This window comes from Tamandua tetradactyla, chromosome 8 (assembly GCF_023851605.1).
Source record: "Tamandua tetradactyla isolate mTamTet1 chromosome 8, mTamTet1.pri, whole genome shotgun sequence".
NCBI classification, from domain to species: Eukaryota; Metazoa; Chordata; class Mammalia; order Pilosa; family Myrmecophagidae; genus Tamandua; species Tamandua tetradactyla.
The window spans coordinates 80,841,940-80,866,136 of record NC_135334.1 but is presented as its reverse complement, the minus strand read 5'-3'; the positions used below and the strand labels follow the sequence as shown (position 1 = coordinate 80,866,136).

Here is a 24,197-nt window from a genome sequence, read left to right as displayed (position 1 = left end):
CTTGTTCATCTTCAATATGGTAGAATCACCTTCGCTCCTATCTATTCCCTTACATTGTACTTCAACCTCATTAGCTAATGGTTCACCCATCTCCAGCTTCTGTGTATCTCTAAGTCTCCTATATTCTGTAATATAAGCCTCTGATAATACCTTTATACTGGTCATGAAAGTAGAATCATACATTATCTATCCTTTTGTATCTGGCTAATTTCATCCAGCATTATGTCCTAAAGGCTCATCCATCTTGTCAAGTGCTTCAGGACGTCATTTTGTCTTACTACTGCATAATATTCCATTGTATGAATATACCACATTTTGTTGATCCACTTGTTTGTTGCTGGACATTTGGTTTGTTTCCATCTTTTGGTGATTGTGAATAATGCTGCTATGAACATCGGTGTGCAAATGTCTGTTTGTATCGTTGCTTTCAGCTCTTCTGGGTATATACCAAGTAGTGCTATTGCTGGGTCATAGGACAACTAGATATTTAGTTTCTTAAGAAACCACCAAATAGTTTTCCATAGTGGCTGTACCATTGTAAATTCCTACAAACAGTACATAAGTGTCCCAGTTTCTTCACATTCTCTCCAACATTTATAGTTTCCTATTTGTTTAATAGCAGCCATTCTTATAGGTGGTATCTCATTGTAGTCTTAATCTGCATTTCCCATATAGCCAGTGAAAATGAGCATTTGTTCATGTGCTTTTGAACCATCTGTATTTGCTGTTCAGCAAAATGCCTATTCATATCTTTAGCCCATTTTATGATTGGGTTGTTTGTTCTTTTATTGTTGAGTTGTATGATTTCTTTGTATATACCGGAAATCTATCCTTTGTCAGATATGTGATTTCCAAATATTTTCTCCCATTGAGTTTGGCTGTCTGTTCACCATTTTGACAAAGTCTTTTGAGGTGCAGAAGCATTTGATTTTGAGGAGTTCCCATTTATCTATTTTTTCTTTTGTTGCTTGTGCTTTGGGTGTAAAGTTTAGGAAGCTACCTCCTATTAATAGATCTTGAAGATGTTTCCTTACATTTTTTTCTAGAAGCTTTATGCTCGTTCTTATATTTCGGTATTTGATCTATTTTGAATTAATTTTTGTGTAGGGAGTAAGATAGGGGTCCTCTTTTATTCTCTTGGCTATTGATATCCAGATCTTCCATGTCCAATTATTGAAAAGACTATTTTGTCCCAGTTCAGAGGATTTGAGGGCCTTGTCAAAAATCAGTTGACCGTAGATTTGGTGGTCTATTTCTGCACTGTTGATTCTATTCTATCGGTAAGTGCCTCTGTCTTTGTGCCAGAACCCTGCTGTTTTGACTGGTGTGGCTTTATAATAGAGTTTAAAGTCAGGGAGTATAATCCTCCCACTTCATTCTTCTCTTTTAGGATGCTTTTAGCTATTCGGGGTCTCTTTCCCTTCCAGATGAATTTGGTAGTTAACTTTTCCAAATCTTCAAAGTAGGTTGTTGGAATTTTGATCGGTACTGTGTTGAATCTGTAGATCAATTTGGGGAGAATTGACATCTTAACTATATTTAGCCTTCCTATCCATGAGCAGGGAATGTCTTTCCACCTATTTAGATCTCCTTTGATTTCTTTTAGCAATGTTATGTAGTTTTCTATGTACAAGTCCTTTACATCCCTAATTAAGTTCATTCCTAAGTATTTGATTCTTTTAGTTGCTATTTTGAATGGAATTTTTTCATTAACTGATTCCTTAGCTAGGTCATTGCTTGTGTGTAGAAATGTTACTGATTTTTGCGCATTAATTTTATATCCTGCCACCTTTCTGAATTTGTTTATTAGCTCATGTAACTTTGCTGAAGATTTCTAGGATCTTCCGAATATAGTATCATACTGTCTGCAAATAATGAGAGTTTTACTTCTTCCTTTGCAATTTGGATGCCTTTTATTTCTTTGGCCTGCCTGATTGCCCTAGCTAGAATTTCTAGCACAGTGTTGAACAATAATGGTGACAATGGGCATCCTTGTCTTGTTCCTGATCTTAGGGGAAAAGCTTTCTGTTTCTCTCCATTGTGTACGATGCTATCAGTTTTTCATATGTTCCCTTTTAGTTGCCTTTGATTCCTATCTTTTGGAGTGTTTTCATCAGAAAAGGATGCTGAATTTTGTCGTATGCTTTTTCAGGATCAATCAAGATGATCATGTGACTTTTCTCTTTCAATTTGTTAATGTCCTATATTGCATTAAATGATTTTCTTGTGTTGAACCATCCTTGCATTCCTGGTATAAACCCCACTTGGTCATGGTGTATAATTCCTTTAATGTGTTGTTGGATTCGATTTGCTAATATTTTATTGAGAATTTTTGCATCTGTGTTCATTAGGGAGATTGGCCTGTAATTTTCTTTTTTATAGCATCTTTACCCAGTTTTTTGTATTAAAATGATATTAGCTTCATAAAATGAATAGGTAGAGTTCCTTTTTCCTCAATTTTTTAGAAAAGTTTGAGCAGGATTGGCATTAAGGCTCTCTGGAACGTTTGATAAAATTCCTCTGTGATGCCATCTGGCCCTGGGCTTTTCTTTATAGGAAGATTTTTGATGACTGATTGAATGTCTTTACTTGTGATTGGTTTGTTGAGATCTTCTATTTCTTCCTGAGTCAGTGTAGCTTGTTTGTTTGTCTTCAGGAATTTGTCCATTTCATCTAAGTTGTGTAGTTTGTTGGTGTATAGTTGTTCATAGTATCCTCTTAGGATTTCTTTTATTTCTTCAGGGTCTGTGGTAATGCATCTCTTCTCATTTCTGATTTTGTTTATTTGCATCCTTTCTCTTTTTTTCTTTGTCAGTCTTACTAGTGACCCATCAATTGTATTGATTTTCTTAAAGGACCAACTTTTGATTTTATTGATTCTTTCTATTATTCTTTTGTTCTCCCATTCATTTATCTCTGCTTTAATCTTTGTCTTTTCCTATTTTCTTTGGGGTTTGTTTGCTGTTCTTTCTCACGTTCCTCTAAGTTTGCTGTTAAGTCCTTGATTTTTGCTCTTTCTCTGATTTTTAATATAGGCATTTGGGGCAGTAAATTTCCCTCTCAGCAAAGCCTTCGCTGGATCCCATAAGTTCTGATAAATTGTATTCTCATTTTCATTCATCTCCAGATAACTACTGGTTTCCCTAGCAATTTCTTTGACTCACTGATTGTTTAAGAATATGTTATTTAATCTCCATATATTTGTGAATATTCTTATTCTTTGGTGATTATTGAGATCCAGCTTCATCCCATTGTGATCAGAGAAAGTCCTTCAAATAATTTCAGTATCTTTAAATTTATAAAGGCCTGTTTTGTGCTCCAGCATGTGATCTATCCTGGAGAATATTCCATGCGCATGAGAGAAGAATGTATATCCTTGTGCTCTGGTGTGCAATGACATATATATGTCTGTTAGGTCTAATTCATTTATCAAGTTATTTAACTTCTCTAATTCCTTATTGATCTTCTGTCTTGTTTTATCTATAGAAGAGTGGTGTATTGAAGTCTCCTGTTACTGTTGAAACATCTATCACTCCCTTCAGTTTTGCCAATATCTGTCTCAAGTACTTTAGAGCTTCTTAATTGGGAGCATAAACATTTATAATTAATGTTATATCTTCTTGGTGAATTGACCCTTTAATGAGTATATAGTGCCCTGCTTTGTCTCTTATGATGTCTTTATATTTAAAGTCTATTTTGTCTGATATTAGTATAGCTATTCCTGCTTTCTTTTGGTTACAACTTGCGTGGAAAATCTTTTTCCATCCTTTCACTTTCAATATATTTGTATCCTTGTATCTAAGATGAGTCTCTTGTAAGCAGCATATAGCTGGATTATGTTTCTTAATCCATTCTGCAAATCCATATTTTTTAATTGGTAAGGTTAGTCCGTTAACATTCAAAGTTATGAGTGAAAATGCGTTTCTTGATTCCACCATCTTATCTTTTTTTATTTTATTTGTCAGATCTGTATATTCTTTTCCCTCTTTGTCTTATATTCTTTAAATTACCTTTAGTGATACTATTCAATGCTGTGCCCTCCTCCAGACCTCCCTCTCCTGTCATTTGTTTTTCAGCTGACAGAACTCCTTTTAGTATTTCTTGTAGGGCTGGTCTCTTGTTGACAAATTCCTTCAGGACTTCTTTTTCTGTGAAAGCTTCCATCTCTCCCTCAATTTTGAAGGACAATTTGGCTGGCTACAGAATTCTTGGCTACAAGTGTTTCTCTTTCAGGATCTTGAATTTATCATACTACTGCCTTCTCGCCTCCAGGGTGCTGGTTGAGTAGTCTGAACTTAGTCTTATTTGGTTTCCCTTGTATGTAGTAGTTTGTTTTTCTCTTTCCACTTTCAGGATTTTCTGCTTCTGTTCAGCATTTGACAGACTGATCAATATGTGTGTTGGAGAAAGCCTATTTGGATTTATTCTGTTTGGAGTTCTTTGAGCTTCTTTGACTTGCATATTTTATGTCCTTTATGAGGGATGGACGTTTTCCCCCATTATATCCTCAACTATTCTTCCTTGCCTTTTACTCCTCTCTTCTCCATCTGGGACACCAATGATTCCTATATTTTTGTGCTTTGTTTTGTCTATCATTTCCCTGAATTCCCGTTCAATTTTTTCCATCTCTGTTGCTATTTGCTGTGTTGACTCTTTGAAGTCAATTATCCTGTCCTCCATATCATTTATTTTTTCTTCTATCTCCTCAAATCTGGTGTTGTGTGCCTCTAGTATGTTTTTTATTTGGTCAACAGAGTTTTTAATCTCTGTGATTTCCACTATTTTTCTATTTATTCTTTCAAATTCTTCTTTATGCTCTTCTACTGTCTTCTTGATCTCCTTTATACCATTTGCTATCCCACTTATTTTATTAAGTAGAGTTGTATGGACATCTTTGATTAGTTGTTCCAGTGTCTGTGCCTCCTCTGGTGTTTTAATTTAATCATTAGGCAGGGCTATTTCTGTCTGCATTTTGATATACTTAGTGATCTTCTGCTGTCTTTGTTGCATGTAAATATCTTGATTAATTTACTTGGGAGTTGATTTCTTTCAGTTGTCTAAGGCCTTGTGTTTGCAGGATGGTTGTACAGCAGGGAGCAGGGCACGGGGTCGGTATTCAGTAAGGTGATTTATTACAGGGCAGGTATAAGTACAGGTTGGGGATGTTACGCTGATGCTTGTGAACCTGGGCACCCAGCGGCCAGAGAGGTTGTAATTGTGCGAGTACACATGTCTGGAGCACATAACACTGGTGCGTGCTGGTCTAAGGCACGGTGCCCTTTGTGTGCATGTACAGAGCTGTGACAGCAGGTCAGCGTTAGTCCTTTGTGGTTTGGGGCAAATGTGACCCAGCTGTGCAGGTCAGCACTTTCTCAGAGCTGGGAAATATGGCTGAGGGCCATGTGCATGCTTGGTTCTAGGACTGCTATAAAGTGCCGTTCCTAGAGCTGGATGATGTGATTGGGGGCCCGTGTGCATGTGTGGGCCTGGGAGTGCCATAAATGGATGCACAGAGCTCAGGTGGAGTGGAGTGAGGCTGTGCAACACTATGGACTATAGCTGGAGGGGCTTCAGCAGGGGCAGCCTAGGAATGGAGGTTATTGCCTACAGTCTTTATGCACTGGCAATCACCTGTAGGGAACAGGGAGGGGGAGGCAGTGCTCAGGAGGGGTGCAGAAGAGGTGGGTTGGCCTGCACTTGGGGTGGGGGCACCTGGAGCACAGACGTGGGAACAGATGACGGTGTTTGGGTGCATGGGGTGTGACGTGAGTGGTCATGGGGCTGCGCTGGTGAGGGTAGCGTGCCCATAGCTTGGCTTACTTCCTAGTCCTGGGCTCCTGTCTGTGCACTCCTGCGGGTTCTGTGCCTCCACGCCAGGCTCCAGCCATCTGCTTCCCACTTCCTTAGCCTCTGCAGTCAGGGCTGCTGCATGTGGTGCAGAAGGCTTTCCCAGGTCAGCCACACTCCCAAATTGACTCCTCAGTTGCTCTACTGTCCCCTCTCCAACTCCTCCATGGAGCAGGGCTAAGCTCGACCTGCTCTGTTTGCTGATCTTCCCAGAAGTTCTCCTCATTATGGTTTTGATTGGCATTTCTCTAATAACTAGGGCAGTTTGTTGATAATTTGACTAATTTCTTTCACAATTTATGGTCTGTTCATACTTTTTCTCTTCTCTTAGGACCATTTTGAATGATTTTCTAGGAAAATATATTTCTCCCATTCACATTTTCCCCAAACTTATTTTTTAAAGAATCAGGCAAAGTGCTCACCTGATATTCATTTAAATTTTTCTCTTTATGATATTTACCCAGTATCATTTCTAACTTCTTTTATTTGTACTCATTCCTTTTTTCTTATTTCTTTGATTAGTTGGCTGGGGATTTATCTATTTTATTGTTAATATTTTTCCCTGAAAGAACTGTATCTTGGATTCATTTGACAATGGTAAATATTTTTTTCAATTCCAAAATTTTCTTTTTTTAAATTTTTAACATTTTCCTTTTAACTTTTGAGTGTTTAATCCATGTAGTGTCCTTTTTTGCAGGTGGTATATTAAGCTGGGCGAGTTTTATTTTTCCTAATATGGTTAACCTTTTTTTGCAAAACTAGTAAATAATTCATTTTTTCTTCTTTGATTTTCAGTGCTACTGTGCTGGTTTGAAATGATATATGTACCCTAGAAAAGCCATGTTTTAATCCTAATCCCATTTTGAAAAGGCAGCCATTTCTTCTAATCCCTATTCAATATTGAATGTTTGAAACTGTAATTAAATCATCTCCCTGGAGATGTGATTCAATCAAGAGTGGTTGTTAAGCTGGATTACCTGGAGGCAGGTCTCTACCCACTTGGGTAGATCTTGGTAAGTTTCTGGAGTCCTATAAAAGAGGAAACATTTTGGAGAATAGGAGATTCAGAGAGAGCAGGGAAGAACCACATAGCCATGAGAAGCAGAGAGCCCACGACCTTTGGAGATGAAGAAGGAAAATGCCTCCCAGAGAGCTTTATGAAACAGGAAGCCAGGAGAGAAAGCTAGCAGATAACGCTGTGTTCACCATGTGCCCTTCCAGATGAGAGAGAAACTTTGAATTTCATTGGCCTTCTTGAACCAAGGTATCTTTCCCTGGATGACTTTGATTAGACATTTCTATAGACTTGTTTTAACTGGGACATTTTCTCAGCCTTAGACCTGTAAACTAGCAACTTATTAAATTTCCCTTTTTAAAAGCCATTTCGTTTCTGGTATATTGCATTCCAGCAGCTAGTAAACCAAAACAGCCACCTTTCTTATTAATAAGTTTCTGTATATAAACAAGCACATGGTTGATTTTTCTGAGTTCTTTTTTCTGTTCTATTGGTATTTGTCTCTTTTTATTACTTTTTATTACTGTAGCTTAGTGGTATTTAAACATCTGATAAGGTAAGTCTTGCTGCTTGGTTTATTTAAGCAGTTATGGCCTTTTTCCTTCCAAATAAGTTTTAGAAAAAATGTGCATTGTATTCCTTAAAAGAATCCAGCCGGAAATTTGACTGAAAATGTATTGAATTTAAGTCATCCCATCCAAGAACATGGAAGCATATTTCTCCTGGTATCCAGATAATCTTTCATCTTGATGGGAATTTGAAAGTTTTCTTCAAAGGAGTGTTTGTATTTTTGGTACAGAAAGTTTTTTCTTTTCTTTTTTTGCTGTTGTGGTGGTATCTTATTTTCTAGTATTTAATTCCTGATATAGTTATACTGTTGTTTTACTATATTTGATAATTTGTTGAACTTTCTTATTAGTTTATGGTTGATCTTATACTCTTGGTTTTTCTTGTTCAATAGCCATATTATATACAAATAATGACATTTTATGCTCTTTCTTTTAATCTTTGTCCTTCCTTCCTTCCTTCCTTCCTTCCTTCCTTCCTTCCTTCCTTCCTTCCTTCCTTCCTTCCTTCCTTCCTTCCTTCCTTCCTTCCTTCCTTCCTTCCTTCCTTCCTTCCTTCCTTCCTTCCTTCCTTCCTTCCTTCCTTCCTTCCTTCCTTCCTTCCTTCCTTCCTTCCTTCCTTCCTTCCTTCCTTCCTTCCTTCCTTCCTTCCTTCCTTCCTTCCTTCCTTCCTTCCTTCCTTCCTTCCTTCCTTCCTTCCTTCCTTCCTTCCTTCCTTCCTTCCTTCCTTCCTTCCTTCCTTCCTTCCTTCCTTCCTTCCTTCCTTCCTTCCTTCCTTCCTCTCTCTTTCTTTCTTTCTTTTTCTTTCTCTCTCTCTTTCTTTCTTTCTCTCTTTCTCTCTCTCTCCCTCCCTCTCTCTCCCTCCCTCCCTCCCTCCCTCTCCTCCCTCTCTCTCTCTCTCTTTCTCTCTTTCTTTCTTTTGTTCGTTCGTTCTTTCATTTGTTTGTTCTTTCTTTCTTTCATTCTTTCTTTCTTCATGGTTTTGGCCAGGCCCTCCAGTATTTACTTGAAAGTAGCTGTTATGGTAGTCATCTTATCCTACCATCTTAACAGGAATACATATAAACGTTTGCCATTAAGGTTAATGTTTCTGGTAGGTAATAACCTTTACTAGTTTAAGGATTTCCTTTATTTCCAGTTTGCTAAATATTTTTTTAATCATATATAGGTGTTAAACTTTATCACATGCTTTTTCTACATTGGTTGAGATAATTATTATTTTCCTTCTCTAGTCTATTAATATAGTGGATTATATTGATAGATATCTCATTGAACTGTCCTTGCATTCCTAGAATAAACTGTGCTTGATCATGAGCTATATTTTTAATACAATATTGAATTCAGTTAGCTAATTATTTATTGAGGAATTTTGCATTTTCATAAAATTTAAAAATGGATATGTAATTTAATTTTTTTGTATTGTCCTTATCTGATTTTAGAATTAAGATTACACTAACCATATAAAATGAGCTGGCAGTTTTCACTCTTTTCCTGTTTTCTAAAACAATGTCATTGGGTATTAATTAACAGTTATTTTAATGTTTGCTAGAACTCATCTATAAAAATGAGTCAGATTCTTGGGGTAGGAGGGAGAACTTTAACTATCATGTCAGTCTCTTTAATGATCATTGGTCTATATCATTTTCTATTCTCTCATCTATTTCAGCATTTTATATTGACATTCAATGCTTTACTAGGAATTTGTCCCCTTAACATAGATTTTCAACAGTGTTTGGATGTAGTTTATAACAGCTTTGTATTATTTTAAAACCTTGAGTCTGTAGTTACTTCCCCATTTTGCCCTGTATTCTGTTTAAAATCTTCTCTCTTTTTCAAAATCAGTTTTGCATGTATCTGACTTACAAATTTTTAAGAACATATTTTGGCTTCATGTATTTTTCTCAATCAAATATATTTGTTTCTTACATCTTTAACTCTCAATTTTATCCTTATTTTTTTGAGGTTTGCTGTTTTTTGGGGAGGGGTTTGAATGCTTAGTTTAGTTATTTTTAGGCATTTTCATTTCCTTTAAGAACTTTCCTTTAAAATTTTCTATATCTGGTGTCCAGATTTTAATGTGGAATAATTATTATTCAGTTTAAATTTTTCTTAACTGTTGTTATGTTTTTGTTTTTAATATTAGTACTACTTTAATATGTTACTTGGGTTCCAGAAGTGTTATTTTATCTATTCTATTGTTATTAGTTTCCAATATTATTACATTGTAGTTGGATAATGTACTGTGTATCATTTTGACCCTTTGAAATTAAATGAGATTTCTTTTTTGGACAATTACACAGTCTATCTAGTAAACATACATGTGTTCATGAAAAGAATGTGTCTTTGTGTTTTGTGGGAATAGCATTCAACAATGAGAAAATAACTCATCTATTAATTGTATTGTTCAATCTTCATAATATTGCTTTTTTCTTGGTTTGCTTGATCTATCATTTCATGAGATGGATCCATTAAATATTTCTAATTAAAAAGTGTCGGTATGTCTATTTCTCCTTGCACTTGTGACAGTTGTTACTCAATACATTTTGGAACTTTATTTATAGGTGCAATTTATTTTGCATTTTTTGTCTTATCATTCATTTACTAGTATATTTTAAAAAATACCGTTGTTGTCCATTACAATGTTTTACCATAAATTTTATCCAAACTGAAATTTGCTACTCCAACTTTCTTTTGGTTCTTATTTGGTGGTACATCTTTTTCCATCCTTTTAGTTTCAATGTATTTTTCTTTTAAGTATTTCATATAGACCACATATTGTTGAATCTTATTTTTAATAATTATCTTTTAATTGGTATGATTAAGCCATTTACATTTAATCCATCCTTTTAGTTTCAATGTATTTTTCTTTTAAGTATTTCATATAGACCACATATTGTTGAATCTTATTTTTAATAATTATCTTTTAATTGGTACGATTAAGCCATTTACATTTAATTACTGTTATATTATTTTTGCTATGACATTATTTCTTTCTCTCATCTTCTGCTTGTTTTTGGAATAGATTGCCTTCTGTTTTCATTTTGTTTTTATTGATTCTATTTTGGTTCTTATGGTGCTTCCCCTTAACTTGAAACCCACTTTGATTTTTATTTATCTCTATTCATTTAATAAATTATTTATCTTTAGGTCATTTCCCTAATAAGACAAGTAATTTAGCTCACTCTTATGTACTGTTTCTCTGCTTCTCCTTATCCATGTTTGTATTGTCAGTATTTGTAGTTCAGAGTAGGTACAGATATGCTTTCTCTTTTTCATGTATTATTGGGTTTTTTATTTGTCTGTGATAACAGTAAACTTTACCTAGTATTTGATCACCTCTCCTTATCATGTCTCTTACAGCCTTTCCTGGGTTTGTTTCTTTCTTATTTCATTTAACAGAAAAAATAGAGAGGTAAGTGTACATGTTTAAAAACTATTTAGGTTAACTGTTAACAACACAGAAATAATATGCATGAAATTGAAATCATAGAGGGAAAAGTAGAGATAGAAAGGAAAAATGAAATACAACTTTGTCACTCTAAGAGAAGACAGGAAAGGATAAGAGGACATTTTTTAAAAATAAAAAGATCTCAGAAAAACCCAAAAAGAATAAAATAAAAAAAAATCAGATCTTACAAAATAAGTCCAAATGTATCAGTAATCATAATAAATAAAAATGGATAAGGGCAGGCCATGGTGGCTCAGCAATCAGAGTTCTCGCCTGCCATGCTAGACACCTGGGTTCTATTCCCAGTACCTGCTCTTGCAAAAGAAAAAAAAAATGTATAAGACTTAGCTATAAAAAGACTGAGTCATACAAAGTGCGTGAAAAACAAAGTCTTGCTTTATGCTGCTTTAAGAGACATATCTAAAATAATGTTATAAAAAGGCTATATAATGGTTGCATAATGTTAGAAATCCATCAAGGAGATATATTAATCATGATCTTGTATATACCCAAGAATATGTTTCAAATTGTATAAAGCAAAACTTTTCAAAATTACAAGAAGGAATCAAAGCTCCAGATTTATAGAGAATGATTTTAATAGGCCTTTTGGGATGTATATATTATAGGCAGTATGCAAGTATATTTTAAAATTCAGTTTTAGCATTCTTTTCTCTATTAATAGAATTACTTGTCATCTATTTTATACTTTATGTAGTTCTTTACTTTTACTTTTCTGTATAGACAATTAGTAACTACTAATTGTTAATGTATGTGTTCTGGTTTTAATTTTTTAAAAGTATTTTGGAGGGAAGTTTCATAGTATTTTTTAGTAAATTGAAATGCACATGCTTGGCAGTTTCACTTCTGGAAGTGTATCTTATCTGAAATATTATTATAAGTGAGTGCTCAAGTGATGTATTTAAGAGATTTGTTCAGTGTTATACCATGACAGCCGAAAAACTGGAAACAATCTTCCTGTCCATTAATATAGGAACTGTTAAATCTTGGCACATCATAAAATGAAGTACTATGCAACTTTTACAAATAATAATAGAATAGTTATACATTTTTGCAAAACAGATTAGCCCAAACCTTAGCAGGATTAAAACAATAAATGTTTATTACCTGACATTTAAGGATCAGGATTCTGGGGGCAGCATAGCTGGATGGCTTTGGCTCAGCGTCTCTCCTGAGATTACAGTCGAACTTTCAGCCGGGACAGAGTGATCTGAAGCCTTCACTGGTGCTGAAGGATCAATTTCTAAGATGGCTCTTTCATATGCCTGTTGAAAAGATGCTTCATTTTGTGTTTGTTTGGCAGAAGGCCACCATTCTTCTCCATGTGGACCTCTCCACAGGGCTGCCTAAGTGTCCTCTGAACATAGATTCCCCCAGAGCAGTGATCCAAGAAAGAGAGCATAGGAGGAAGCTGCAGTGTGTTTTATGATCTGGTCTCCAAAATTGTACACCATTACCTGCCCTCCTGCTTTTATTTCCTTGTCTTAAGCAAGTCACTAAGCCTATATTCAGTGGGTGAGGAATTAGGTTTCATTTCTTAAAGGGGAGGATATCAAATAATTTGTGGACATAGCTTAAAAATACCACAAATAAGATAGGTCTGTATGCACTGAAATGGGAAATTGTATACTATATATTAAATGAGAAAAGCAAATTGCAGAATTACATCTTTGTTAAGAACGAACATCAGTGGGATATTGCATGTGTTTGTGTGTATTCATAGAAAAAGATCAGAAAGGGCGATGTGAAAACTTTATATAGTGGTTATTTCTCAGACTGGTAGTTTGGGGGAGGAGAGGCTTTCAATTTTTACTAAATTGTAAAAATACAACTATTACTTCAGTTGTATTGTTTTAAAATTTCATGAGTACGTTTTTAAAAGAAATTCTGGTAACCATCAAAGCCAATGAAAGGGTTTTGTTTTTACTCTGCTTTTTTTGCTGAATATTAGTTTCCTCACTCCTTCAGTATTGATAATTTTATAAGATTGTTTTGAGTGTTCATGAGATAATACAGTACTGTTCAGGTAATACATGCTCAATAATATTCACTACTGCTATGATTATGATGAGGATATCACTTTAATTTCCTTCCACTTTGTGATAAACTCATTAGAGTACCTAATTCCCTATTCTTAATATCCATTGAATATTTTTACCAAACCTTTCATTTGAATTTTAGAATTGAGAGTATGTTATCAAAGAAATAAAATTAATTCATCACATGAGCAACTTATATGTTTTTTCTACTAAAAGAAATAATTTTAAACAGTGTGAACGTATATATTTATCTCTTCTCCCTCCTAAAACCGGATGATAATTTTAAAAAAAACTAGAAAATTTATGAACCTGCTATGATGAAGTGAAGAGCCATTAGCAAGTGAGAAATTTCAACAGAATTCTAGAAGACAAAAGGAATAATGTATTAAGAGCCTCAGGGCTGAGGATATTACCTCTTAGAATACTCACACGGAAATATAGATCAGAAAAGAACTGATGGGCCATAAAAACTTACAGGCTGAGGATGCATTTGTACCATTGAAGCAGTGGTCCAGGCGGAGATGTAAGGTTGAAAAAAAAAAGGGATTAACTTGAATACCTGTCTATGGAATGGTTAATCTCAATCTAAATGTAGAACAGCAGCAGACAGGCACCTATCCCTACAAACAGATCAGACAGTTATTTTTCTGAAGTAGTTGAATACCTTTAGAGAATTCTGGCATTTGAATAACCTCCACAGCTCCAATCAGCCTTTCATTCCCTCATTCTTAAATATGAATGAACACTCAAATATCATCAGATAGTTGAGTAAAACCTCCAACTTCAGAGAGGGAAACTAGGGTAAATGTGGAGTAATGACTTTTATGAAACTAGCCAGAGAATATAAGATAACCTAATAAAACTTTAGTTAGTATTCTCAAAGTAATTAAGAAAGATATAGCCATAAAATCCTTATTAATATCCTCAGAAAGATTTTAAAATATTCATAAAACTAGATTTGGATGCTAAGAAAAATAGCCATGAGAGAATAAGATTAATTTCTTAGAAATTAAAACATTACCAAAATAAAAAGTTCAATGGAAATGTTGGAAGCTCAAGTTGAGAAAGTCTCCCGGGTGGTGGGACAAAGACACAAATAAGAGAAAATGGAGAAAGCATAAGGAGATCATCCAGGGGGATGATATATGACTGATAGGTGTGAAATGTAAGTAGAGAGTCCTGGAAGAGGGACATCAGAAGAAAAAAAAGGAACTTTTCAAAGAAATAATAAGGAAATTTGATAGAACTGCTGAGTAGAAGTCTTCAGGTTGTAATGCTCATTGAATGCCTAATGAAAACAGATACAAACCAAGGGATCTGGGAAAAAAAGATGATCCTAGAATCTTCCAGAGAGGAAACAAAATGTTACAAACAAAGAATTAGAATTAAAAATCAAAACAAAACTTCTTAGCAGTGAGACTAATGTTAAGAGCTATTCTGAGAAAAATTTTTGTTCTGGAATTCTATACCCAGCCAATTGTGAGGGAATTACGAAGACTTAAGGTATACAGTAATTCAAATTATTTCTGGGATTTATTCCTGGTAACCATGCTTAGAGGTTCTCCTTTAAACCAAATGTGTGTCTTGCAGAATACCTTTCTTGTTTCTCACTATTTTTTTTTTCTATTGGCTTTGGGCTAAACAGTCATAGATTTGATTAATTTATTTGGGTGTACTCTTCCAAAATAAGGGAGGAATTCTCAGAGGTCCATGGGCTTAACCATTTGTAGGTTTGACTGAGCTTACGTGAGTATGCTTTTCCAAAGTAAGGGTGTAAATTAGAAAAGAGGAAGAACTGTATGATCTTGAAAATAGAGCACAAAAGAGTAGTCAGCCCAGATTGGAGCAGGATGGACATTTCCAAAATACAAAAAAAGATAGTGATGGTGATGTGAGAGATTTGATAAAATGGATTATATAGAGCCTTTCAAAATAATTAAGAATATGATAGCAAGTTTATTAAATAAAAATCAAACAGACAGCCCTGCCAAAAAAACTGGATATAATCATAGTCAAGATTATATAAGTAGGGGGGTACAAGGGTAGTTCAGTGGTAGAATTCTCACCTGCCATGTTTGAGACCTGGATTTGATTCCCAGTCCATGTACTTCCTCCCCCCCCATAAAAAAAATCAAACAAAACAGCAAAACAAACAAACAAAAATTCAACAAATGATGCTTCAGTAATGGGATTCTCACATGGAAAAATAATGAAATATGACCCCACCATACAGCATACCAAAAAAAAAAATTATATAAGCAGTGCTTTTTGATTTAACTAAAAAATAGGGATAAAACTGTATCAGAAAGATGAGTGAAGGTATGGGGGATAGGATCTAATTCTTCATCTCACAGCAAGAAGTAAATAGATAATGTCTGTGATCAACTATGAAGTGATTGGAGTAATATTGTTAAAGTTGACAAATGGTTCTATTCTGAAGCATGCAGACCTAGGTCTATATCCCAGGCTCTGATGCTTTCTGGCTTTGTGATTTGGGGAATTTACTCAATCTCTTTCAACCGCTGTTTACTAATTTGTTTAAATGGGGATGATAATAGTCCCTACAATATAAGATTGCTGTAAGGATTAATTGGAATATATGTGAAACACTTAGCCCAATGTTTAGTAGAAAAATGCTGTATAAATGTTTCTTTGATGGCAGTGATGTTCAATGATTAGATACATTAGTCATCTGTCTGACTACTATTATTATGTCTGCCCTTACCCTTCTTGTTTTTCTCCCTTACTGGTTCTTTCTTTTTTCTGTTTGGTTTGTCACTTATATTACCTGCTGAGACTATTTTCCTCTGTCCATCTTCTCACTTAGATTTCTTCTTCCTGTAAAGCCTGATGTTGGACCAGATGGCAATTACATTTGAAGATGTGACTGTTATTTTTACTTGGGAGGAGTGGAATTTCCTGGATTCTTCTCAAAAGAAGCTGTACAGGGAGGTCATGTGGGAGAACTACACAAATGTCATGTCAGTAGGTAAAGTTATCCTAACTCTTAGGAAAGAGACTTAGTTTTCTTCTGGAACCAGTTCTGTTGAATATTTTCATTCTTTATGTGGGAGTTGTATTCAGTGTGGTAGAAGAAGTATTTTTACAAATGTGTCTTCAATCAGTGACAAAAAGAAGATAAGCAAAGCAAAACATCTTCTAAGAAATCTGGGCTATGTAATTAAAAGAAATTTATGATTATTGTTTTTAGTCATTTTCTGGATTACACTTAAAGCACAAATCTCCCTACGTAGTCATTTTTATGTGGCCCTAAGTTCTCTCTTCATACTATTTGTTTGAGTTAGCTTTTTCTGTATAACAAACTATTCCAAACTTACTGGTTTAAAAAACACAACAAAAGAAAACTTTATTTTTTATAATTCTAATTGGCTGGATGGTTCTTCTATCATGGAGTGACTTGGTTGAGTTAGATGGTCTAGGATGGGGCTGGATAGCCGACCCACATATCTGACAGCTGGCATAATATCAGTAGGGATGACAGGGATGTATTAGTCATATGTCCTTCTTCAAGCAGGCTAGCCCAGACTTGTTTACATGGGTCACGGGATTTTCTAAAGCAGTGAGAGAAAGGCAAACCCCAGTGTGCAAGCACTCTTCAAATCTCTGCTTGTGTCACTTTTACTATTGTCCCAGTGACCAAAGCAAGTTGTATAGGCAAGCCCAGGTCTTTGTGGAAGGGAAGTACCCAAAGGTATAAAGATAGAGATGCAGCCATTCTCCCACCTCTCCCCAGTGGCTGAGAGATCTCTTTTTTTTTTTTTTTTTAACTTTTTTTATTGTATAATATAACATATATACAAAGCATAGAAAAAAAGCAATAGTTTTCAAAGCATTCTTCAACAAGTAGTTACAGAACAGATCCCAGAGTCTGTCATGGCTACCATACCATCATCTCAGATTTTCCTTCTAGCTGCTCCAGAATATAGGAGACTAGAAGGGATAAATATTTTTTTATTATCACAATCAACTTTTTTTTTCTTTTTTGTGAAAAATCACATATATACAAAACAATATAACACAGCACAACATTAGTTGTAGAACACATTTCAGAGTTTGGTTTGGGTTGCAATTCCATAATTTTACATTTTTACTTCTAGCTGCTGTAAGATATGGAGACTAAAAAAAATATCAGTTTAATGATTCAGCAATCATATTTGTTTGTTAAACTCTCCCTTCTCTGTATAACTCCACCATCACCTTTGATCTTTCTATCCCACTTTTTAGGTGTATTTGGGCTATGCTAATTCTAACCTTTTCATGTTGGAAGGGGCTGTCAGTAATATGGGGTAGGGAGATGGAGCTAGTTGATGTTCTAGAGAGGCTGGGCCTTCTAGGTTTCAGGACTTATCTGTCCAGGGACCCATCTGAAAGTTGTAGGTTTCTGGAAAGTTACCCTAGTGCATGGAAGCTTTGTAGAATCTTATATATTGCCCTAGGTATTCTTTTGGACTGACTGGAATGGTTTTGATTGGGGTTTGGCAAGTTATGACAGATAGCAATGTCTGTCTTGTATGAGAGTAATCTGTAGAGTAGTCTTTCAACTCTATTTGAACTCTTTCAGCCACTGATACTTAATTAGTTGCACTTCTTTTCCCCCTTTTGGTCAGGATGGAATTGTTGATCTCACAGTGCCAGGGCCGGACTCATCCCTGGGAATCATATCCCACGCCAATGCAGCCATTTTTACACACAGTTGACTCCACTATTCTAGAAAGGAAAAATAGACACAATATTTTATTTCTTATAATAATGCCCTGAATAAAGGAATCTAATTAAACTTCAAGTCTTTAAGACTATGAAGCAGTCAGCCTTACTCTTTTCTTTCTGAACAGTGTCTGGTAAGAAGTAAATGCTCAAGATATATTTGTAGAATGAATGAATGAGTGAATGTATGCAAAACTCATAAATGAATGAACAAACTAAATAAATATATTTTAGACCTAATGGAACAACCAAAGTCATGGTCCTTCTTTCCCACCTACACCCATACATATATTCAATATACATATTCTTATCCTTCTTAATCAGTTTGTTTTTATCACAATCTGACATACTGCCAATTTTATTCTTTAGTGTACATTCCCTCATTCAACAAGAATCACTGTTGATGTCTTTTATATGACAATACAAAGATGAAAATTATATTACTCATATCTTCATGGAGCTCTCAAAACTTTGTGGGATATTTCCCATTATTTTCTGTCTATTTTGTTTTTGAGAAACTATTGAAAGAATTTGGGAGAGGATACAGTTGGATATTAATCTTTTATTGCAGTAGCTACCTGAATGTTAATTTTCTTAACTCTTAGACATGCAAAATTACAAATCACTAAGGACAAATGATGTAAATCATGTCCTTACATAAATAAAATGTTAAATTCTTCCTATCAGCCTGAAAGTCATTGAGACATTTGGAAATTTTTAAACACAGCTTTCACCTCACCACTGGACTATCTTCTTAATCTCCTAGGAATCTGGAATGAAAGCTCCAAATCCCAAGAAGAAAGATTCAGATATTTACAACATGAAAATCTTTCCTACCTGCAATGCTGGAGGAATGAGAATCAGAATTATGTGGAAACTGTTCAAGAGGTCAATTCTAAGAACCTAAAACAGCAAGACCTTTCCCACTGTCAAAAATGGTTAATACTCTCTACACAAGTACCAGGATATGGGAACTATGAACTGACGTTTGAAGGCAAAAGTTCCAGGAACTTAAAATGTGAAAAATTTATACCTTGGCAGTCCTTAGAAATAAAAAACACTCAAGATGATGGGAGAGAAATCTACATAAGTGATTCACACGTTTTTCAAGGAAACAGATCTCATCTTGCTTTATTGTGGAAAAATCTCTCCATGGAGAAAGAACACAAGCTCATAACTAAGCATTCTTATGCCCCAATAGAGGAAGCCCTTCCAGAATACAGTGGTGAGATATGTCAAAATGACCTACTCAAAGAGTCTATGGAAGAGAAATTCTGTGGCTGTAGTAAATGTAAAGAAATTTATTTTTGGAACTCGCAATGTGTTCTGCACAAGAGAAATCAGTTTGGAGAAAAGCTCTATAAATGCTCCACCAGCACAGCATGTTTCTCTCAGAGATCAGACTTATATAGACCTCCAATAATCCACATAGGTAAGCATGTGTATGGATGTGGTGAGGTTGACAGTAACTTTAGTCAGAGCTCAGGTATTCACTTTCATCAGACAGTCCATGTAGGGGAGGTACCTTATGTATGTAATGTGTGTGGTAAGAGCTTCAGTCAGATATCTAGTCTAAATAATCATCAACGAGTCCACACAGCAGAGAAACTCTATAAACTTGAGTGTGATAAGGACCTCAGGAAAAGTTCATTATTTCACTTTCACCAGAGGCTTCACATAGAGAAACCTTTTAAGTGTGATCAGTGTGGCAAGAGTTTTAGTCGGAGTTCAGTACTTCATGTTCATCAGCGAGTTCACACAGGAGAAAAACCATATAAATGTGATGAATGTGGTAAGGGCTTCAGTCAGAGCTCAAATCTTCGAATTCATCAGTTAGTCCACACAGGAGAGAAGTCCTATAAATGTGATGACTGTGGTAAAGGTTTTACTCAGCGTTCAAATCTTCAAATTCATCAGAGAGTACACACAGGAGAGAAGCCTTATAAATGTGATGACTGTGGAAAGGACTTCAGTCACAGCTCAGATCTTCGTATCCATCAGAGGGTACATACAGGAGAGAAACCCTATATTTGTCATGAATGTGGTAAGGGCTTCAGCAAGAGTTCAAAACTTCACACTCATCAAAGAGTACATACTGGAGAGAAACCCTACAAATGTGAAGAGTGTGGTAAGGGATTCAGTCAGAGGTCACATCTTCTCATTCATCAGAGAGTCCACACAGGAGAAAAACCCTATAAATGTGATAACTGTGGAAAGGGTTTTAGTCACAGCTCAAATCTTCACATTCATCAGAGGGTCCATACAGGAGAGAAACCTTATCGATGTACTAAATGTGGTAAGGGTTTCAGCCATAGCTCAGCTCTTCGAATTCATCAAAGAGTCCACATGGGAGAGAAACCTCATAAATGCCATAAGTATTATAAGGGATTTGATCAGGATTCCCATCTTCACAATAATCACAAAAGAGAAGCCTTATAATTTTCTTCATTTAATTAATTGTTTTTTTAGACACAGGTTACATTTTAAACCCAATAAGTGCTGTGGGAAGAAAATCCTATAAATAATATGAGTAATCCCAAGCAAAATTTACAGTAGCTCCTAAATCCCACTAAGAATCATTTGCTTCAAGAGGAGATCCTTAGGAGAATTCCTATATATTTAAATTAAAATGTTATTTTCTAAAAAAAAATAATAAAGTTATTTTCTTTTTTCTACTATAAATATAATACATAGTCATTCTATAAGAGATTCAAGAGGAAAACTTTTCATCCTGTTTCATTCTAGTCATTTATTTTCTGTGTATTTTCATGTGCTTGAAACCACTATGTTCAACGTTGTATTTTCACTGACTTCAAAATATTTCCTTAAAATTTTGTATTGATATTGGCTAGTAATCTCTGAAACACCATCCCTTAACTCCCCTTTAAAGTCTCTAGGAAGCCACAGAAAAAGATGAAAACATACAAAACTTGAAACTCAAACTGGCAATTTGTTCAAATATGGAAGACTTGGCTATATGGCCAGTAGAATTCAATTGCCCATTAAACACAGGCCACCTGATAAATGATAGGAAAAGAATGACTTTGTATCCAAGATAGGGTATCTTAGATATGTTATCTCTGCCATCCAGAAAACTCAGGAACCATCCTTCTGTTGAAGGAGTGCTGCACTTTGAGGTGCCAGAATGTACTCTGATGCCTCCCCTTCCTGTTTCCCACATTATTCGTAGGTTCAGACACCAAGTAACAAGAAGTTGAAGATTTACTTTCCCTAAGTAAAGTATGAAAGGTATAGACAAAGGCTGAGTGAACACTGGTAAGAGTGAATGCTAAAAATAGCAGATACTTCATTGGTTCAGAATCAGAAATCCAAGCAGTAGAATTTGAAGTAACCTCAGTTGAATAGAGTTTAGTAGAAGAATATCTTGCTAGGAACAAAACAATGCAGAATTATGTGCAACAATGAACCTTAAAAGAATTTTTCCTATATAAAAATAGAGTAGGAATACACAAATCCTGATTATTGAGATAGAACTATGTTTAAATTTATCCCAAGAGGAAAAAAAAATAAGTGGACCTGTTTGGGGAAGCAAGAGGGAATTGTAATATCAAAAAAAAGGAATATCATCCTGAAGGCTTAGAAAATTATAGGGCTCAGAATTAGCTATATCAGGCTCCAGAAGAAATGCAAAACAAAACCAAACAGGTGCCCTCAGTAACATAAAACCTTAACTCAATAAGTCCATAGAAATCCATAAGTAGAGAAAGTCTCTAAGATGAAAAAGAGATACATGAGGAAGGACTGCAGAGAAATTTAAAATGCTGTATCAAAGTAAAAGGCAATAAGAAGCAGAATTGACACTGCAGAATATCAACTATAAAAAAAACTTGAAAAGATCTTAAATGTATAAGAAAAGGATAAATGTTTAAGAAATGGAAACAGTGACAGAAAAAATAGATATGAAGAGCAGAGACTGGGGATCCAGTATAAGAATTATAGTTGTTTCTAAGGAAGATAAAAGAACAATTGGAAATAGAATCCACGATCAAATAAGTTAAGACATTTTTCTTTAGCTAGAAATAATGCTCTTTAGATTTTAAGCAAAATCAGTAGTATAAAAACCATGTTTAGAAATACCTAGAAAAAAAAGAACAATTGAAATACATAGTAAGAGAAATTCTGGTTATCTATAAAGCCAAAAAGGAAGAATGGATAAAAAATATTCTGCAACAGTAAATGCCAGAAAGCAATGAAATGACACCTTCAGAATTCTGAGATTAAAAAGTCCTATCACATAAGTGTTTCTGTTCAACCAAGTTGTCTTTTACATGTGTAAATAACACATATTTTAGATCAACAAGGAAACAAAGCATACCACACATATTCTTTTCTTAGAGTTCTAGAATGTGGAAGTCATGATATAAAAAGACTGGTGATGAGCCCTGAAGTAAGTCATAGATACAGTTAAGTCTCTATAATTGTTTATTTGCTTTCAAAAATTTAAAAATTATAAATGGTCATGCTAGAAAATATTTTAATATACAAATGCTGAACATAAAAACAAATTATATATAAAGGTCAGGGTTGCCAGATAAAATTGAATTTCAAATAAACAAGGAATGATTTATTAGTATAAGTATCTCCTAAATATTGCATAGAACCTATGCTAAAAATTATTTGAAATTCAAATTTAATTGGGTCATTCTGTATTTATATATGTAATCCTGGCAAGCCTTGGAGTAATATTAGAAAGAGTGCTAACGAACTTAAAGAACAGGTACTTGTGATAACATTTCCTTCTTGAATTTAACAATTCAAGGAAATAAATGTCTAAGATATTTTGTTTGCAAATGTAGAAATCATAACTAATACACCTCTATGTGGGGCATATGATTTCCATGAAAGAAGATAAAAGCAAAGAACATCCAGTTGCTATATCAAAAGACAAAATGCAAAGAACACAAGAAGATGGCCTGAAAAACATAGAAGAAGATGAAAAAAATGCCAATATTATCTAAAGAGTTTAAACCTCCCATTAAATTTTTTTTGAAAATTCATTTTATGATTAAGTTCATGTCTCAACTTGGCCAGGTGATGGTGCTCAGTTGTGCACATTTCTAATAAAACAGAAGGCTGGTTTATTAAATCATCAGCAAGTTGATTGCATCCATGGCTGATGACATCTGCAGTCAGCCAAGAGGAGAGTCTTCTGCAATTAGTGACATTTAATCTAATTAGTTGAAATCTTTAAAGGAGAAGTCACAAGAGAAAGTCTCTCTGCTTCAGCCAGTCCTACAGAATTTGGACTTGTGCATTCCCACAGTTGTGTGAGACACTTATAAAATCTCATATTTACAGATATCTCCTGTTGGTTCTGTTTCCCTAGAACCCTGACTAATACACCTATAATCGATTAAATTTTAATTGTATGCTGTTAAAAATTAAAATGTGAAACAAAGTTATACTAATTAAATATAAAATAGGCAAAGGTTTATTAGAGAAACATAGATGAGTGCCTACAATATTTTTTTTAAAGCTGATTTAAAAACAAAACAGATTAAGGTGGTATTTTTGGTTTGCTCATACTGCCGGAATGCAATATACTAGCAATGGGTTGGCTTTTATAAGGGGGATTTATTAAGCTACAATTCACATTTCTAAGGCTGTAAAAATGTTCAAATTAAGGCATCAACAAGAGGATATCTTCTCAGAGGAAAGGCAGCTGGCATCCGAGTTCCTCTGTCTTCCGGGAAGGCACATGGCAATGTCTACTGTCCTTCTCTCCCAGCTTCTGGTTTCAAATGGCTCTCTTATATCTACTGGGGCATTTTCCTTCTGGCTCACCAAACATCTGTGTCTTGGTTTCATCTTTCTACTCTCTGTATTGGCACTGAGCTCTTTGTATGTTTTCTGCCTTTCATTCTGTTTATGGAGGACTCTGGTAAAAGGATTAAGACTTACCTTCACTTGGGTGGGTCACATCTCCGTGGTCACAATTCAAGAGGTCTTACCCACAATAAGTCTGCACCCACAAGAATGGATTAGAAGAACATAACTTTTCTGGAGTACACAACCGTTTCAAACCAGCACAGGTGGGTAAAGAGCAAAAGCCGATAGTTTCTTAAACTCTTGTAATAATCAGAAAATGTAATGGAAGGAAAAAATGTTTTTTGATAACACGAAAACATTTGGTGAGGGAACAACAAATAAAAATGCAGAATGAAATAATGAAAAACAAAAACATTTAATTGAGGAACATAAAGAGGACTTAAATAGAGAAGTTTTACAATTTTCCTAGAGGGAATATACCTAAATTAATTTATAGACTCATTTCAAATCTCATCAAAGTCTCAATGATATTTGAAACTCAAAAAATAAATAGATTTTAAAGTTTTTCAAGAAAAATGGACTTTTTTTAATTATAAAAAGATTAATGAGATTGACCTAATAAATGGTACAAGTAACTATAATAATATGGAATGTGAATGCGTATTTGCAGAATTTTTCAGAATGCTCAAAGTCACCAAATAGCTTAGAAATAAACGAGTATATGGATTATATATGTATATATAACATTT

The 24,197-nt window shown here is 34.7% G+C and overlaps 1 protein-coding gene and 1 long non-coding RNA gene across 8 annotated transcripts in view; one reads left to right on the top strand and one right to left on the bottom strand.

Moving 5' to 3' along the window:
• ZNF214 (zinc finger protein 214) overlaps positions 1–22,342 on the top strand; it is a 31,113-nt gene extending 8,771 nt beyond the window's left edge. For all 7 annotated transcript variants that reach the window (XM_077113854.1, XM_077113851.1, XM_077113853.1 and 4 more), the window contains 3 exons: positions 10,789–10,840; positions 15,761–15,922; positions 18,425–22,342. In XM_077113854.1, coding sequence (XP_076969969.1) covers positions 15,784–15,922; positions 18,425–20,097 — 1,812 coding nt within the window. In that variant the 5' untranslated portion in view covers positions 10,789–10,840; positions 15,761–15,783 and the 3' untranslated portion in view covers positions 20,098–22,342. The remainder of the gene's footprint in view (positions 1–10,788; positions 10,841–15,760; positions 15,923–18,424) is intronic.
• The window catches only part of LOC143644626 (uncharacterized), a 31,098-nt gene that overhangs the window by 544 nt on the left and 6,357 nt on the right, over positions 1–24,197 (bottom strand). The window contains exon 2 of the long non-coding RNA XR_013156792.1: positions 12,002–12,159. This is a non-coding gene — a long non-coding RNA (uncharacterized LOC143644626). The remainder of the gene's footprint in view (positions 1–12,001; positions 12,160–24,197) is intronic.